Raw genomic sequence first — 20,435 nt, 5'->3', positions numbered from 1 at the left:
GGAAGCTGTCCATTTAATCAGATATAGGGATGCTATTGGAAGATGTCCATTTAATCAGATCTAGGGATGCTGTTGGAAGATGTCCATTTAATCAGATATAGGGATGCTATTGGAAGATGTCCATTTAATCAGATATAGGGATGCTATTGGAAGATGTCCATTTAATCAGATATAGGGAAGCTATTGGAAGATGTCCATTTCATCAGATATAGGGATGCTATTGGAAGATGTCCATTTAATCAGATATAGGGAAGCTATTGGAAAATGTCCATTTAATCAGATATAGGGAAGCTATTGGAAGATGTCCATTTCATCAGATATAGGGATGCTGTTGGAAGCTGTCCATTTAATCAGATATAGGTATGCTATTGGAAGATGTCCATTTATCAGATTATAGGGATGCTATTGGAAGATGTCCATTTCATCAGATATAGGCATGCTGTTGGAAGATGTCCATTTGATCAGATATAGGGATGCTGTTGGAAGATGTCCATTTAATCAGATTATAGGGATGCTATGGGAAGATGTCCATTTAATCAGATTATAGGGATGCTATTGGAAGATGTTCATTTAATCAGATTATAGGGATCCTATTGGAAGATGTCCATTTAATCAGATATAGGGATGCTATTGGAAGATGTCCATTTAATCACATATAGGGATGCTATTGGAAGAAGTCCATTTCATCAGATATGGGGATGCTATTGGAAGATGTCCATTTAATCACATATAGGGATGCTGTTGGAAGATGTCCATTTAATCAGATATAGGGATGCTATTGGAAGATGTCCATTTCACCAGATATAGGTATGCTAGTGGAAGATGTCCATTTAATCAGATATAGGGATGCTATGCGAAGATGTCCATTTAATCAGATATAGCGATGCCAGTGGAAGATGTCCATTTAATCAGATATAGGGATGCTATTGGAAGATGTCCATTTAATCAGATATAGAGATGCTATTGGAAGATGTCCATTTTATCAGATATAGGAATGCTATTGGAAGGTGTCCATTTAATCAGATATAGGGATGCTGTTGGAAGATGTCCATTTAATCAGATATAGGGATGCTGTTGGAAGCTGTCCATTTAATCAGATATAGGGATGTTATTGGAAGATGTCCATTTAATCAGATATAGGGATGCTATTGGAAGATGTCCATTTAATCAGATATAGGGTAGCTATTGGAAGATGTCCATTTAATCAGATATAGGGATGGTATTGGAAGATGTCCATTTAATCAGATATAGGGATGCTATTGGAAGATGTCCATTTAATCAGATATAGGGATGCTATTGGAAGATGTCCATGTAATCAGATCTAGGGATGTTGTTGGAAGCTGTCCATTTAATCAGATATAGGGATGCTATTGGAAGATGTCCATTTAATCAGATCTAGGGATGCTGTTGGAAGATGTCCATTTAATCAGATATAGGGATGCTATTGGAAGATGTCCATTTCATCAGATATAGGGAAGCTATTGGAAGATGTCCATTTCATCAGATATAGGGATGCTATTGGAAGATGTCCATTTAATCAGATATAGGGAAGCTATTGGAAAATGTCCATTTAATCAGATATAGGGAAGCTATTGGAAGATGTCCATTTCATCAGATATAGGGATGCTGTTGGAAGCTGTCCATTTAATCAGATATAGGTATGCTATTGGAAGATGTCCATTTATCAGATTATAGGGATGCTATTGGAAGATGTCCATTTCATCAGATATAGGCATGCTGTTGGAAGATGTCCATTTGATCAGATATAGGGATGCTGTTGGAAGATGTCCATTTAATCAGATTATAGGGATGCTATGGGAAGATGTCCATTTAATCAGATTATAGGGATGCTATTGGAAAATGTTCATTTAATCAGATTATAGGGATCCTATTGGAAGATGTCCATTTAATCAGATATAGGGATGCTATTGGAAGATGTCCATTTAATCACATATAGGGATGCTATTGGAAGAAGTCCATTTCATCAGATATGGGGATGCTATTGGAAGATGTTCGTTTCAGAATAGACACATATAACTGCTACAAATGTTCAGTTCGGTTTTAAAAAGCCCAGATGTACATCCTATTATTAATGTTAGAGATGATTTTGGTCGCGAAGTATGACCGTGCCTCGCTGTGGGGTAATGATCGGTTTATTTCAGATGTCAGGTGTTCATGTAGTCATGGCCCTGAAACAATTATAACAGTGTAGTAACAGCCATAAATCATATGTATCAATATCACAAGTAGTTATCACATCACAAAAAATGTATGGGATTTATGACATTGTAAAATAACTATACATAACAATTGTCCGACAAATATCTAAATTTGTCACATCAAGGGAGGTAATAAACACTCATGACATAAGCTGTGAGATAATATCACGCCAAGGGAGGTAATTCACCACCAAATAACATGTTTTGCCCACATAATCACAATGAAAACAGTATTTACACATATACTTAACACCGGCATCACCCAACAAGTAACGTAACATACATGTTGTAACATAAAGATCAAATATATTTATCCATGATAATAAACCTTACGTATTTGTGGAATTGAGCCATATGAAAACACATGATGACTTACAATAAAGGCAGACCATGGATTGCCTGCAATTCACAAACACCATCATAGAACATTGTGACAGTGCACTCATCATGACGTAGGATATTCACTCACACAATTCAAACAAAGCCATTGCATATATATGCACATAGCCAACTGACAAAAGCTTACGTTAATAATTATTTAACTCTGTCTTTAATCAGAACCTTTATTGCAATTGCCTACATTACCAAATGAACTTTAGCTTTAACGTAATCGATCAACATTAATTTAGATACTTTTTCAACATTACCATATGTAACAAGTTACCGAAGAACATTATTGTTTAAGAAACAACCGATTTTGTGATCATACAAAAGAACTAAAAAACATGAACATAATTTAGTGTTGAAGTATTTAACTGACCTGTTTTATCGTGCTGTCACATAACGTGTTGTTGCCTGCTGTGCTGTGCTGTGCTGTGCTGTGATTTAGGTGGTTAGATTTGATGCAGGGGGACTATCTTAGTTTTAAAACTAGCCATGAGTAGATAGTAAATATGGTCAGGTGATAAACAAGTTTTATCCTAGTTTCAGAATGAGACAATACTCTTGATCAAGAATCACACTTTACGACGGTATCCCCTTTCAGATAAATGAAATTCATATGAAATAATAGACAAATATAACCAACTACCAATATAATTCATTTTGACATGTGCTAAATACCACAAACCTTAGAATACTGCCACCGACCTTCAATATTTAAGGAGCCTTTTTATGACCTATATTTACAATAAACGTAAAGTAAATATAAACAAACAAACCAAACTAAGATATAAAAATGACATGAAGAAGTCGCTGCTACTCTGAAAGAACTCAACTTCTAAAGCTACTGAGTGTAATGTTTGGGTCTCTGCCGCTAGTTGCTGTGAAACAAAAAGCATTAATTGTTATGTTATGTTTTGGTTAATTGTTCATGTAACTGTTTGTAGACATAGACGACTGTGCAACAAACCCATGTGCGAACGGTACATGTGTCGACCACGTCAACAACTACACCTGTGACTGTGAACCTGGGTATACAAACAGGAACTGCGGCATAGGTGAGAAGGCCTTACCTATCTCACACAGGTTTAATTTATTTCAGTATTATAACCTCATTAGCCCGAACCCTATTAGGTTGGACACAATACTTTTCAGGCGATTACGACTTTTTGCGACTGAAGATCCACAATGAAAAATACTTAGTAACGGTAATTCGTTTGTTCGGATAATTATGTATTTGGACAGTTTTGGTTAATTCTTTATGTAACTGTTTGTAGATATTGACGAGTGTGCAACAAACCCATGTGCGAACGGTACATGTGTCGACCACGTCAACAACTACACCTGTGACTGTGAACCTGGGTATACAGACAAGAACTGCAGCACAGGTGAGAAGGCCCTCCCTATCTCACACAAGTTTAATTAATTCAGTATTATAACCTCATTAGCCCGAACCCCATTAGGTTGGACACCATGCTTTTCAGGCGATTACGATTATAGGGATGCTATTGGAAGATGTCCATTTAATCAGATATAGGGATGCTATTGGAAGATGTCCATTTCATCAGATATAGGAATGCTGTTGGAAGATGTCCATTTAATCAGATATAGGGATGCTATTGGAAGATGTCCATTTATCAGATTATAGCGATGCTGTTGGAAGATGTCCATGTAATCAGATTATAGGGATGCTATTGGAAGATGTCCATTTAATCAGATTTTAAGGAAGCTATTGAAAGATTTCCATTTAATCAGATATAGGGATGCTATTGGAAGATGTCCATTTAATCACATTATAGGGATGCTATTGGAAGATGTCCATTTAATCAGATATAGGGATGCTATTGGAAGATATCCATTTCATCAGATAAAGGGATGCTGTTGGAAGATGTCCATTTAATCAGATATAGAGATGCTATTGGAAGATGTCCATTTATCAGATTATAGGGATGCTATTGGAAGATATCTATTTATCAGATTATAGGGATGCTATTGGAAGATGTCCATTTCATCAGATATGGGGATGCTGTTGGAAGATGTCCATTTAAACCGATATAGGGATGCTATTGGAAGATGTCCATGTAATCAGATTATAGGGATGCTATTGGAAGATGTCCATTTAATCAGATTTTGGGGAAGCTATTGGAAGATGTCCATTCAATCAGATTATAAGGACGCTATTGAAAGATTTCCATTTAATCAGATATAGGAATGGTGTTGGAAGATGTCCATTTAATCAGATTATAGGGATGCTATTGGAAGATGTCCATTTAATCAGATATAGGGAAACTATTGGAAGATGTCCATTTAATCAGATATAGGGATGCTATTGGAAGATGTCCATTTAATCAGATATGGGGATGCTGTTGGAAGATATCCATTTCATCAGATATAGGGATGCTGTTGGAAGATGTCCATTTAATCAGATATAGAGATGCTATTGGAAGATGTCCATTTATCAGATTATAGGGATGCTATTGGAAGATATCTATTGATCACATTATAGGGATGCTATTGGAAGATGTCCATTTCATCAGATATGGGGATGCTGTTGGAAGATGTCCATTTAAACCGATATAGGGATGCTATTGGAAGATGTCCATTTAATCAGATTATAGGGATACTGTTGGAAGATGTCCATTTAATCAGATATAGGGATGCTATTGGAAGATGTCCATTTCATCAGATCATAGGAATGCTATTGGAAGATGTCCATTTCATCAGAAAAAGGGATGCTGTTGAAAGATGTCCATTTCATCAGAAAAAGGGATGCTGTTGAAAGATGTCCATTCAATCAGATTATAGGGATGCTGTTGGAAAATGTCCATTTAATCAGATATAGGGATGCTATTGGAAGATGTCCATTTAATCAGATATAGGGATGCTATTGGAAGATGTCCATTTATCAGATTATAGGAATGCTATTGGAAGATGTCCATTTCATCAGATATAGGGATGCTGTTGAAAGATGTCCATTTCATCAGATATGGGGATGCTGTTGGAAGATGTCCATTTAATCCGATATAGGGATGCTATTGGAAGATGTCCATTTAATCAGATTATAGGGATGCTGTTGGAAGATGTCCATTTAATCAGATATAGGATGCTATTGGAAGATGTCCATTTATCAGATTATAGGAATGCTATTGGAAGATGTTCATTTCATCAGATATAGGGATGCTGTTGAAAGATGTCCATTTATCAGATTATAGGAATGCTATTGGAAGATGTTCATTTCATCAGATATAGGGATGCTGTTGAAAGATGTCCATTTCATCAGATATGGGGATGCTGTTTGAAGATGTCCATTTAATCAGGTTATAGAGATGCTATTGGAAGATGTCCATTTAATTAGATATAGGGAAGCTATTGAAAGATGTCCATTTCATCAGATATAGGGATGCTATTGAAAGATGTCCATTTCATCAGATATAGGGATGCTATTGGAAGATGTCCATTTAATTAGATATAGGGAAGCTATTGAAAGATGTCCATTTCATCAGATATAGGGATGCTATTGAAATATGTCCATTGATCAGATTAAAGGAATGCTATTGGAAGATGTCCATTTCATCAGATATAGGGATGCTATTGGAAGATGTCCATTTCATCAGATATAGGGATGCTGTTGGAAGATGTCCATTTAATCAGATATAGGGAAGCTATTGGAAGATGTCCATTTATCAGATTATAGGGATGCTATTGGAAGATGTCCATTTCATCAGATATAGGAATACTGTTGGAAGATGTCCATTTAATCAGATTATAGGGATGCTATTGGAAGATGTCCATTTAATCAGATATAGGGAAACTATTGGAAGATGTCCATTTAATCAGATATAGGGATGCTATTGGAAGATGTCCATTTAATCAGATATAGGGATTCTATTGGAAGATATCCATTTCATGAGGTATAGGAATGGTGTTGGAAGATGTCCATTTAATCAGATATAGGGATGCTATTGGAAGATATCCATTTATCAGATTATAGGGATGCTATTGGAAGATACCCATTTCATCAGATATCGGGATGCTGTTGGAAGATGTCCACTTAAACCGATAGAGGGATGTTATTGGAAGATGTCCATTTAATCAGATTATAGGGATACTGTTGGAAGATGTCCATTTAATCAGATATAGCGATGCTATTGGAAGATGTCCATTGATCAGATTATAGGAATGCTATTGGAAGATGTCCATTTCATCAGATATAGGGAAACTATTGGAAGATGTCCATTTAATCAGATATAGGAATTCTATTGGAAGATATCCATTTCATCAGATATAGGGAAACTATTGGAAGATGTCCATTTATCAGATTATAGGGATGCTATTGGAAGATGTCCCTTTCATCAGATATAGTAATACTGTTGGAAGATGTCCATTTAATCAGATTATAGGGATGCTATTGAAAGATGTCCATTTCATCAGATATAGGGATGCTATTGGAAGATGTCCATTTAATTAGATATAGGGAAGCTATTGAAAGATGTCCATTTCATCAGATATAGGGATGCTATTGAAATATGTCCATTGATCAGATTAAAGGAATGCTATTGGAAGATGTCCATTTCATCAGATATAGGGATGCTATTGGAAGATGTCCATTTCATCAGATATAGGGATGCTGTTGGAAGATGTCCATTTAATCAGATATAGGGAAGCTATTGGAAGATGTCCATTTATCAGATTATAGGGATGCTATTGGAAGATGTCCATTTCATCAGATATAGGAATACTGTTGGAAGATGTCCATTTAATCAGATTATAGGGATGCTATTGGAAGATGTCCATTTAATCAGATATAGGGAAACTATTGGAAGATGTCCATTTAATCAGATATAGGGATGCTATTGGAAGATGTCCATTTAATCAGATATAGGGATTCTATTGGAAGATATCCATTTCATGAGGTATAGGAATGGTGTTGGAAGATGTCCATTTAATCAGATATAGGGATGCTATTGGAAGATATCCATTTATCAGATTATAGGGATGCTATTGGAAGATACCCATTTCATCAGATATCGGGATGCTGTTGGAAGATGTCCATTTAAACCGATAGAGGGATGTTATTGGAAGATGTCCATTTAATCAGATTATAGGGATACTGTTGGAAGATGTCCATTTAATCAGATATAGCGATGCTATTGGAAGATGTCCATTGATCAGATTATAGGAATGCTATTGGAAGATGTCCATTTCATCAGATATAGGGAAACTATTGGAAGATGTCCATTTAATCAGATATAGGAATTCTATTGGAAGATATCCATTTCATCAGATATAGGGAAACTATTGGAAGATGTCCATTTATCAGATTATAGGGATGCTATTGGAAGATGTCCCTTTCATCAGATATAGTAATACTGTTGGAAGATGTCCATTTAATCAGATTATAGGGATGCTATTGGAAGATGTCCATTTAATCAGATATAGGGAAACTATTGGAAGATGTCCATTTAATCAGATATAGGGATGCTATTGGAAGATGTCCATTTAATCAGATATAGGGATTCTATTGGAAGATATCCATTTCATGAGATATAGGAATGGTGTTGGAAGATGTCCATTTAATCAGATATAGGGATGCTATTGGAAGATATCCATTTATCAGATTATAGGGATGCTATTGGAAGATGCCCATTTCATCAGATATGGGTATGCTGTTGGAAGATGTCCATTTAAACCGATATAGGGATGTTATTGGAAGATGTCCATTTAATCAGATTATAGGGATACTGTTGGAAGATGTCCATTTAATCAGATATAGGGATGCTATTGGAAGATGTCCATTTATCAGATTATAGGAATGCTATTGGAATATGTCCATTTCATCAGATATAGGGAAACTATTGGAAGATGTCCATTTAATCAGATATAGGGATGCTATTGGAAGATGTCCATTTAATCAGATATAGGAATTCTATTGGAAGATATCCATTTCATGAGATCTAGGAATGGTGTTGGAAGATGTCCATTTAATCAGATATAGGGATGCTATTGGAAGATATCCATTGATCAGATTATAGGGATGCTATTGGAAGATGTCCATTTCTTCAGATATGGGGATGCTGTTGGAAGATGTCCATTTAAACCGATATAGGGATGTTATTGGAAGATGTCCATTTAATCAGATTATAGGGATGCTATTGGAAGATGTCCATTTATCAGATTATAGGAATGCTGTTGGAAGATGTCCATTTCATCAGATATAGGGATGCTGTTGAAAGATGTCCATTTGATCAGATATAGGGATGCTGTTGAAAGATGTCCATTTCATCAGATATGGGGATGCTGTTGGAAGATGTCCATTTAATCCGATATAGGGATGCTATTGGAAGATGTCCATTTAATCAGATTATAGGGATGCTGTTGGAAGATGTCCATTTAATCAGATATAGGATGCTATTGGAAGATGTCCATTTATCAGATTATAGGAATGCTATTGGAAGATGTTCATTTCATCAGATATAGGGATGCTGTTGAAAGATGTCCATTTATCAGATTATAGGAATGCTATTGGAAGATGTTCATTTCATCAGATATAGGGATGCTGTTGAAAGATGTCCATTTAATCAGATTATAGGGATGCTATTGGAAGATGTCCATTTATCATATTATAGGAATGCTGTTGGAAGATGTCCTTTTCATCAGATATAGGGATGCTGTTGAAAGATGTCCATTTCATCAGATATGGGGATGCTGTTGGAAGATGTCCATTTAATCCGATATAGGGATGCTATTGGAAGATGTCCATTTAATCAGATTATAGGGATGCTGTTGGAAGATGTCCATTTAATCAGATATAGGATGCTATTGGAAGATGTCCATTTATCAGATTATAGGAATGCTATTGGAAGATGTTCATTTCATCAGATATAGGGATGCTGTTGAAAGATGTCCATTTATCAGATTATAGGAATGCTATTGGAAGATGTTCATTTCATCAGATATAGGGATGCTGTTGAAAGATGTCCATTTCATCAGATATAGGGATGCTGTTGGAAGTTGTCCATTTAATCAGATTATAGGGATGCTATTGGAAGATGTCCATTTATCAGATTATAGGAATGCTGTTGGAAGATGTCCATTTCATCAGATATAGGGATGCTGTTGAAAGATGTCCATTTGATCAGATATAGGGATGCTGTTGAAAGATGTCCATTTCATCAGATATGGGGATGCTGTTGGAAGATGTCCATTTATCAGATTATAGGAATGCTATTGGAAGATGTTCATTTCATCAGATATAGGGATGCTGTTGAAAGATGTCCATTTATCAGATTATAGGAATGCTATTGGAAGATGTTCATTTCATCAGATATAGGGATGCTGTTGAAAGATGTCCATTTAATCAGATTAAAGGGATGCTATTGGAAGATGTCCATTTATCATATTATAGGAATGCTGTTCGAAGATGTCCTTTTCATCAGATATAGGGATGCTGTTGAAAGATGTCCATTTCATCAGATATGGGGATGGTGTTGAAAGATGACCATTTCATCAGATATGGGGATGCTGTTGGAAGATGTCCATTTAATCCGATATAGGGATGCTATTGGAAGATGTCCATTTAATCAGATTATAGGGATGCTGTTGGAAGATGTCCATTTAATCAGATATAGGATGCTATTGGAAGATGTCCATTTATCAGATTATAGGAATGCTATTGGAAGATGTTCATTTCATCAGATATAGGGATGCTGTTGAAAGATGTCCATTTATCAGATTATAGGAATGCTATTGGAAGATGTTCATTTCATCAGATATAGGGATGCTGTTGAAAGATGTCCATTTCATCAGATATAGGGATGCTGTTGGAAGTTGTCCATTTAATCAGGTTATAGAGATGCTATTGGAAGATGTCCATTTAATTAGATATAGGGAAGCTATTGAAAGATGTCCATTTCATCAGTTATAGGGATGCTATTGAAAGATGTCCATTTCATCAGATATAGGGATGCTATTGGAAGATGTCCATTTAATTAGATATAGGGAAGCTATTGAAAGATGTCTATTTCATCAGATATAGGGATGTTATTGAAATATGTCCATTTATCAGATTAAAGGAATGCTATTGGAAGATGTCCATTTCACCAGATATAGGGATGCTATTGGAAGATGTCCATTTCATCAGATAAAGGGATGCTGTTGGAAGATGTCCATTTAATCAGATATAGGGAAGCTATTGGAAGATGTCCATTTATCAGATTATAGGGATGCTATTGGAAGATGTCCATTTAATCAGATATAGGAATACTGTTGGAAGATGTCCATTTAATCAGATTATAGGGATGCTATTGGAAGATGTCCATTTAATCAGATATAGGGAAACTATTGGAAGATGTCCATTTAATCAGATATAGGGATGCTATTGGAAGATGTCCATTTAATCAGATATAGGGATTCTATTGGAAGATATGCATTTCATGAGATATAGGAATGCATTTGGAAGATGTCCATTTAATCAGATATAGGGATGTTATTGGAAGATGTCCATTTAATCAGATTATAGGGATACTGTTGGAAGATGTCCATTTAATCAGATATAGGGATGCTATTGGAAGATGTCCATTTATCAGATTATAGGGATGCTATTGGAAGATGTCCATTTCATCAGATATAGGGATGCTGTTGAAAGATGTCCATTTCATCAGATATGGGAAACTATTGGAAGATGTCCATTTAATCAGATATAGGGATGCTATTGGAAGATGTCCATTTAATCAGATATAGGAATTCTATTGGAAGATATCCATTTCATGAGATCTAGGAATGGTGTTGGAAGATGTCCATTTAATCAGATATAGGGATGCTATTGGAAGATATCCATTTATCAGATTATAGGGATGCTATTGGAAGATGTCCATTTCATCAGATATGGGGATGCTGTTGGAAGATGTCCATTTAAACCGATATAGGGATGTTATTGGAAGATGTCCATTTAATCAGATTATAGGGATACTGTTGGAAGATGTCCATTTAATCAGATATAGGGATGCTATTGGAAGATGTCCATTTATCAGATTATAGGGATGCTGTTGGAAGATGTCCATTTAATCAGATATAGGGATGCTATTGGAAGATGTCCATTGATCAGATTATAGGAATACTATTGGAAGATGTCCATTTCATCAGATATAGGGATGGTGTTGAAAGATGACCATTTCATCAGATATGGGGATGCTGTTGGAAGATGTCCATTTAATCCGATATAGGGATGCTATTGGAAGATGTCCATTTAATCAGATTATAGGGATGCTGTTGGAAGATGTCCATTTAATCAGATATAGGGATGCTATTGGAAGATGTCCATTTATCAGATTATAAGAATGCTATTGGAAGATGTTCATTTCATCAGATATAGGGATGCTGTTGAAAGATGTCCATTTAATCAGATATAGGGATGCTATTGGAAGATGTCCATTTCATCAGATTATAAGAATGCTATTGGAAGATGTCCATTTAATCAGATATAGGGATGCTATTGGAAGATGTCCATTTAATCAGATATAGGAATTCTATTGGAAGATATCCATTTCATGAGATCTAGGAATGGTGTTGGAAGATGTCCATTTAATCAGATATAGGGATGCTATTGGAAGATATCCATTTATCAGATTATGGGGATGCTATTGGAAGATGTCCATTTCTTCAGATATGGGGATGCTGTTGGAAGATGTCCATTTAAACCGATATAGGGATGTTATTGGAAGATGTCCATTTAATCAGATTATAGGGATACTGTTGGAAGATGTCCATTTAATCAGATATAGGGATGCTATTGGAAGATGTCCATTTATCAGATTATAGGGATGCTGTTGGAAGATGTCCATTTAATCAGATATAGGGATGCTATTGGAAGATGTCCATTGATCAGATTATAGGAATACTATTGGAAGATGTCCATTTCATCAGATATAGGGATGGTGTTGAAAGATGACCATTTCATCAGATATGGGGATGCTGTTGGAAGATGTCCATTTAATCCGATATAGGGATGCTATTGGAAGATGTCCATTTAATCAGATTATAGGGATGCTGTTGGAAGATGTCCATTTAATCAGATATAGGGATGCTATTGGAAGATGTCCATTTATCAGATTATAAGAATGCTATTGGAAGATGTTCATTTCATCAGATATAGGGATGCTGTTGAAAGATGTCCATTTCATCAGATATGGGGATGCTGTTGGAAGATGTCCATTTAATCAGATATAGGGATGCTATTGGAAGATGTCCATTTAATCAGATTAGAGGGATGCTATTGGAAGATGTCCATTTAATCAGGTTATAGAGATGCTATTGGAAGATGTCCATTTAACTAGATATAGGGAAGCTATTGAAAGATGTCCATTTCATCAGATATAGGGATGCTATTGAAAGATGTCCATTTCATCAGAAAAAGGGATGCTGTTGAAAGATGTCCATTTCATCAGATATAGGGATGCTGTTAGAAGATGTCCATTTAATCCGATATAGGGATGCTATTGGAAGATGTCCATTTAATCAGATTATGGGGATGCTATTGGAAGATGTCCATTTAATCAGATATAGGGAAGCTATTGGAAGATGTCCATTTAATCACATAAAGGGATACTATTGGAAGATGTCCATTTCATCAGATATAGGGATGTTGTTGAAGATGTTCGCTTCAGAATACACACATATAACTGCTACAAATGGTAAGTTCGGTTTTAAAAAGACCAGATGTACATCCTATTATTAATGTTAGAGATGCCCTTGGTCGCGAAATATGACCGTGCCTCGCTGTCAGATAATGATCGGTTTAATTCAGATGTCAGTTATTCATGTAGTCATGGCCCTGAAACAATTATAACAGTGTAGTAACAGCCATAAATCATATGTATCAATATCACAAGTAGTTTTCACATCACAAAAAATGTATGGGATTTATGGCATCGTAAAATAAATATACATAACAATTGTCCGACAAATATCTAAATTTGTCACATCAAGGGAGGTAATAAACACTCATGACATAAGCTGTGAGATAATATCACGCCAAGGGAGGTAATTCACCACCAAATACCATGTTTTGCCCACATAATCACAATGAAAACAGTATTTACACATATACTTAACACCGGCATCACCCAACAAGTAACGTACCATACATGTTGTAACATAAAGATCAAATATATTTATCCATGATAATAAACCTTACGTATTTGTGGAATTGAGCCATATGAAAACACATGATGACTTACAATAAAGGCAGACCATGGATTGCCTGCAATTCACAAACACCATCATAGAACATTGTGACAGTGCACTCATCATGACGTAGGGTATTCACTCACACAATTCAAACAAAACCATTGCATATATATGCACATAGCCAACTGACAAAAGCTTACGTTAATAATTATTTAACTCTGACTTTAATCAGAAACTTTTATTGCAATTGTCTACATTACCAAATGAACTTTAGCTTTAACGTAATTGATCAACATTAATTTAGATACTTTTTCAACATTACCATATGTAACAAGTTACCGAAGAACATTATTGTTTAAGAAACAACCGATTTTGTGATCATACAAAAGAACTAAAAAACATGAACATAATTTAGTGTTGAAGTATTTAACTGACCTGTTTTATCGTGCTGTCACATAACGTGTTGTTGCCTGCTGTGCTGTGCTGTGATTTAGGTGATTAGATTTGATGCAGGGGAACTATCTTAGTTTTAAAACTAGCCATGAGTAGATAGTAAATATGGTCAGGTGATAAACAAGTTTTATCCTAGTTTCAGAATGAGACAATACTCTTGATCAAGAATCACACTTTACGACGGCATCCCCTTTCAGATAAATGAAATTCATATGAAATAATAGACAAATATAACCAACTACCAATATAATTCATTTTGACATGTGCTAAATACCACAAACCTTAGAATACTGCCACCGACCTTCAATAACTAAGGATCCTTTTTATGACCTATATTTACAATAAATGTAAAGTAGATATAAACAAACAAACCAAACTAAGATATAAAAATGTCATGAAGAAGTCGCTTCTACTCTGAAAGAACTCAACTTCTAAAGCTACGGAGTTTAATGTTTGGGTCTCTGCCGCTAGTTGCTGTGAAACAAAAGCATTAATTGTTATGTTATGTTTTGGTTAATTGTTCATGTAACTGTTTGCAGATATTGACGAGTGTGCAACAAACCCATGTGCGAACGGTACATGTGTCGACCACGTCAACAACTACACCTGTGACTGTGAACCTGGGTATACAGACAAGAACTGCAGCACAGGTGAGAAGGCCTTCCCTATCTCACACAGGTTTAATTTATTTCAGTATTATAACCTCATTAGCCCGAACCCCATTAGGTTGGACACCATGCTTTTCAGGCGATTACGATTATAGGGATGCTATTGGAAGATGTCCATTTAATCAGATATAGGGATGCTATTGGAAGATGTCCATTTCATCAGATATAGGGATGCTGTTGGATGATGTCCATTTAATCAGATATAGGGATGCTATTTGAAGATGTCCATTTATGAGATTATAGGGATGCTATTGGAAGATGTCCATTTCATCAGATATAGGGAAGCTATTGGAAGATGTCCATGTAATCAGATTATAGGGATGCTATTGGAAGATGTCCATTTAATCAGATATTAGGGAAGCTATTGGAAGATGTCCATTCAATCAGATTATAAGGACGCTATTGAAAGATTTGCATTTAATCAGATAGAGGGAAGCTATTGGAAGATGTCCATTTAATCAGATTATGGGGATGCTATTGGAAGATGTCCATTTAATCAGATATAGGGATGCTATTGTAAGATGTTCATTTAATCACATAAAGGGATACTATTGGAAGAAGTCCATTTCATCAGATATAGGGATGCTGTTGAAGATGTTCGCTTCAGAATAGAGACATATTACTGCTACAAATGTTCAGTTCGGTTTTAAAAAGCCCAGATGTACAGCCTATTATTAATGTTAGAGATGCCTTTGGTCGCGAAATATGACCGTGCCTCGCTGTGGGATAATGATCGGTTTAATTCAGATGTCAGTTATTCATGTAGTCATGGCCCTGAAACAATTATAACAGTGTAGTAACAGCCATAAATCATATGTATCAATATCACAAGTAGTTTTCACATCACAAAAAATGTATGGGATTTATGGCATCGTAAAATAACTATACATAACAATTGTCCGACAAATATCTAAATTTGTCACATCAAGGGAGGTAATAAACACTCATGACATAAGCTGTGAGATAATATCACGCCAAGGGAGGTAATTCACCACCAAATACCATGTTTTGCCCACATAATCACAATAAAACAGTATTTACACATATACTTAACACCGGCATCACCCAACAAGTAACGTAACATACATGTTGTAACATAAAGATCAAATATATTTATCCATGATAATAAACCTTACGTATTTGTGGAATTGAGCCATATGAAAACACATGATGACTTACAATAAAGGCAGACCATGGATTGCCTGCAATTCACAAACACCATCATAGAACATTGTGACAGTGCACTCATCATGACGTAGGGTATTCACTCACACAATTCAAACAAAACCATTGCATATATATGCACATAGCCAACTGACAAAAGCTTACGTTAATAATTATTTAACTCTGACTTTAATCAGAACTTTTATTGCAATTGTCTACATTACCAAATGAACTTTAGCTTTAACGTAATCGATCAACATTAATTTAGATACTTTTTCAACATTACCATATGTAACAAGTTACCGAAGAACATTATTGTTTAAGAAACAACCGATTTTGTGATCATACAAAAGAACTAAAAAACATGAACATAATTTAGTGTTGAAGTATTTTACTGACCTGTTTTATCGTGCTGTCACATAACGTGTTGTTGCCTGCTGTGCTGTGCTGTGATTTAGGTGGTTAGATTTGATGCAGGGGGACTATCTTATTTTTAAAACTAGCCATGAGTAGATAGTAAATATGGTCAGGTGATAAACAAGTTTTATCCTAGTTTCAGAATGAGACAATACTCTTGATCAAGAATCACACTTTACGACGGCATCCCCTTTCAGATAAATGAAATTCATATGAAATAATAGACAAATATAACCAACTACCAATATAATTCATTTTGACATGTGCTAAATACCACAAACCTTAGAATACTGCCACCGACCTTCAATATTTAAGGAGCTTTTTTATGACCTATATTTACAATAAATGTAAAGTAGATATAAACAAACAAACCAAACTAAGATATAAAAATGCCATGAAGAAGTCGCTTCTACTCTGAAAGAACTCAACTTCTAAAGCTACGGAGTTTAATGTTTGGGTCTCTGCCGCTAGTTGCTGTGAAACAAAAGCATTAATTGTTATGTTATGTTTTGGTTAATTGTTCATGTATCTGTTTGTAGACATAAACGACTGTGCAACAAACCCATGTCTGAACGGTACATGTGTCGACCACGTCAACAACTACACCTGTGACTGTGAACCTGGGTATACAAACAGGAACTGCAGCACAGGTGAGAAGGCCTTCCCTATCTCACACAGGTTTTATTTATTTCAGTATTATAACCTCATTAGCCCGAACCCCATTAGGTTGGACACCATCCTTTTCAGGTGATTACGACTTTTTGCGACTGAAGATACACAAGGAAAAATACTTAGTAACGATAATTCGTTTGTTCGGATAATAATGTATTTTGACAGTTGTGGTTAATTCTTCATGTAACTGTTTGTAGATATTGACGAGTGTGCAACAAACCCATGTGTGAACGGCAGGTGTGTCGACCACGTCAACAACTACACCTGTGACTGTGAACCTGGGTATACAGACAAGAACTGCAGCACAGGTGAGAAGGCCTTCCCTATCTCACACAGGTTTTATTTATTTCAGTATTATAACCTCATTAGCCCGAACCCCATTAGGTTGGACACAATGCTTTTCAGGCGATTACGACTTTTTGCGACTGAAGATACACAAGGAAAAATACTTAGTAACGGTAATTCGTTTGTTCGGATAATTATGTATTTGGACAGTTGTGGTTAATTCTTCATGTCACTGTTTGTAGATATTGACGAGTGTGCAACAAACCCATGTGTGAACGGCAGGTGTGTCGACCACGTCAACAACTACACCTGTGACTGTGAACCTGGGTATACAGACAAGAACTGCAGCACAGGTGAGAAGGCCTTCCCTATCTCACACAGGTTTTATTTATTTCAGTATTATAACCTCATTAGCCCGAACCCCATTAGGTTGGACACCATGCTTTTCAGGCGATTACGACTTTTTGCGACTGAAGATACACAAGGAAAAATACTAAGTAACCATAATTGGTTTGTTCGGATAATATGTATTTGGACAGTTATCGTTAATTCTTCATGTAACTGTTTGTAGATATTGACGAGTGTGCATCAAACCCATGTGTGAACGGCAGGTGTGTCGACCACGTCAATAACTACACCTGTGACTGTGAACCTGGGTATACAGACAAGAACTGCAGCACAGGTGAGAAGGCCTTCCCTATCTCACACAGGTTTTATTTATTTCAGTATTATAACCTCATTAGCCCGAACCCTATTAGGTCGGAACTGCAACACAGGTGAGAAATCTGTCCCTATATCTCACACATGTTTTGTATTCATAATCAGTGTAACGCCGATATGTAGTATCAAGTTTGGAAACCAGGAAAGTACATGTACATATCATTGTGCTCATTATGATAGCATATCATTGTTTAATATTCCTGAAGCTTACCTCTTCATATCTGTTCAGATGAGACAAACCCTGCAATAAGTTCAGTGTTAATATAACGTCAGTTCATATAAAAGACCGCAGAGTAACCCGTCTCGATTATCCGCCGGAACAGATTCCATTTGGCGTTAAATTCAATATATAGCTGTGAAAATTATATGAATGGATCGCTAAAAAATCAGTGCTGACACCAGGTGATCGCGAAAAGGATAAGCATACCCTGCCCTACCCAAAGCACACGTCACTCACACAATTTGCATAAAAAGTACGCGTTTCTTGCCTGAAGCCACACCCATTGCAGTGCGACGGCGGTCTGTAAACAACCCAAAACATCAATTGATGGACCAGAACATTAAGTGACACGTTATAATTAGCGCATTTACTTAAACCTCCATTATCTGCACTTGACCTATGTCAGTACAACCATCATTAAGTGTCACATGTCTTAATTAATAATTTAAAAAAATATTTATAACTCACTTGTAAATATTTCTATGCTTTAATAGTAGGACCTGTGTCTTGTGTTGCTAATAATAGCTGCTTAATGTGCTAACCATCAATATTTAAATTGTAAGCATTTGGGGGGGGGGGGGGGGGGGGGGGGGCAAAATAAAGCTTCCACTTGTTGCATACCCGTAAACGGTTTAAGAATTGTAACAATAATCGTTTCTCATTTTTCTATTTCAGACATCGACGACTGTGCCTCCAGTCCATGTAAAAACAACGGGACTTGCACTGATCGTGTCAACGCGTTTGAATGCCTCTGTCCGGCTGAGTACAGTGGCTTGCTTTGTCAGTTTGTACTTGCTTGTGGTTGTCCTTGCCTTTTCAAGGGTAACATGACAGATGAAGAACTGGCTGCAAAAGTTGCATGGCTGCGGTCGAGTTTACTCCTCGACAAGTCGATTCTGACCAGCACAATACGAAAAAAGACAAGTGCACCGGATACACGCAAATCTTCAACAGGGATTGGATTAATCGGCATAGTTTGCATTGGTGCAGCATTTGGGTTTTTCCTATTCGTTGATTGTTTTAACTTTGTTAAGTATATTTCAACAAAAAAGGACCCGAAACGCAAAATAATACAGATGACGGAAATAATCAGGAAGAAAGATTGGTAACACCATGGTAATTTAAGTTCTCAAACCAGGGCATTTTACCACCTACTTCACTACCTATTCCCTTCCATGCCCCTTCCTTCGCCAATTTTGCTTTGTATATTTGCTACTTCTCCTCCTCAACACTTTATCCACTGGCCGTGGCTTTACTTTATATAACACAGTCGGAAACCAAACATGGACTCTGCTTATGGACTCTAAGATTATGAAATGGCTTTGTCGCTTTTCTATAGACTAGTAGTCCCAATGATTACTTTTATGTAAACTGAAGCTTCCTCTCACCATTTAGAATTGGCTTGGAATGAACATTGACATATCCTGCCTCAGATTACAAATAATTAGGCTGTGGTGATAGGAAAAAAAGGTGAGACACAGTGGTGACTAATGCATATATATTACATCAAGTCTTAGTGTTATATATGGGACTTTCTTTTTCCGTTTCCCCGAACCGGTAGTCAGTAATGTTAATTAAAAGGGAGGGGTTATTAAGGTAGCTATAGGCCTGGAACTTTCTGTTTTAAAGTTGTAATACTTAGGGCATATGTTTTTCCAAACTGGAAGTATGTTTAAATTTGTTTTTAAGATAGTTAAAGGGATATGAATATCTCTAATAATTTCAAAGTTATACTGCATTGGGCATGCTTTCTAAAACCAATGGATGCAACTTTGATATTAAGGTAGGCGAGATGAACTTTCCCTGCAAAGAAGTGCTGCATTAGGCATGCTTTCTAAAACCAATGGATGCAACTTTGATATTAAGGTAGGCGAGATGAACTTTCCCTGCAAAGAAGTGATGCATTAGGCATGCTTTCTAAAACCAATGGATGCAACTTTGATATTAAGGTAGGCCAGATGAACTTTCCCTGCAAAGAAGTGCTGCACTGGGCCTGTGTGTTCCCATACCGAAAGAGGTGTCATTAAATCTTTCACTCAGGGTAGCTAGAGG

The 20,435-nt window shown here is 36.2% G+C and overlaps 1 protein-coding gene across 1 annotated transcript in view; it reads left to right on the top strand.

The window, feature by feature from the left end:
* The window catches only part of LOC124137513, a 493,827-nt gene that overhangs the window by 352,849 nt on the left and 120,543 nt on the right, over positions 1-20,435 (top strand). The window contains exons 33-38 of the mRNA XM_048387755.1: positions 3,878-3,988; positions 14,777-14,887; positions 17,026-17,136; positions 17,356-17,466; positions 17,686-17,796; positions 18,015-18,125. Of these exons, the coding sequence (XP_048243712.1) occupies positions 3,878-3,988; positions 14,777-14,887; positions 17,026-17,136; positions 17,356-17,466; positions 17,686-17,796; positions 18,015-18,125 (666 nt within the window). The remainder of the gene's footprint in view (positions 1-3,877; positions 3,989-14,776; positions 14,888-17,025; positions 17,137-17,355; positions 17,467-17,685; positions 17,797-18,014; positions 18,126-20,435) is intronic.

This window comes from Haliotis rufescens, unplaced genomic scaffold (assembly GCF_023055435.1).
Source record: "Haliotis rufescens isolate VD_foot unplaced genomic scaffold, xgHalRufe1.0.p SCAF_7, whole genome shotgun sequence".
Classification (NCBI taxonomy): Eukaryota; Metazoa; Mollusca; class Gastropoda; order Lepetellida; family Haliotidae; genus Haliotis; species Haliotis rufescens.
The sequence above is the reverse complement of the archived record's forward strand: the minus strand, read 5'-3'. Positions and strand labels throughout refer to the sequence as shown.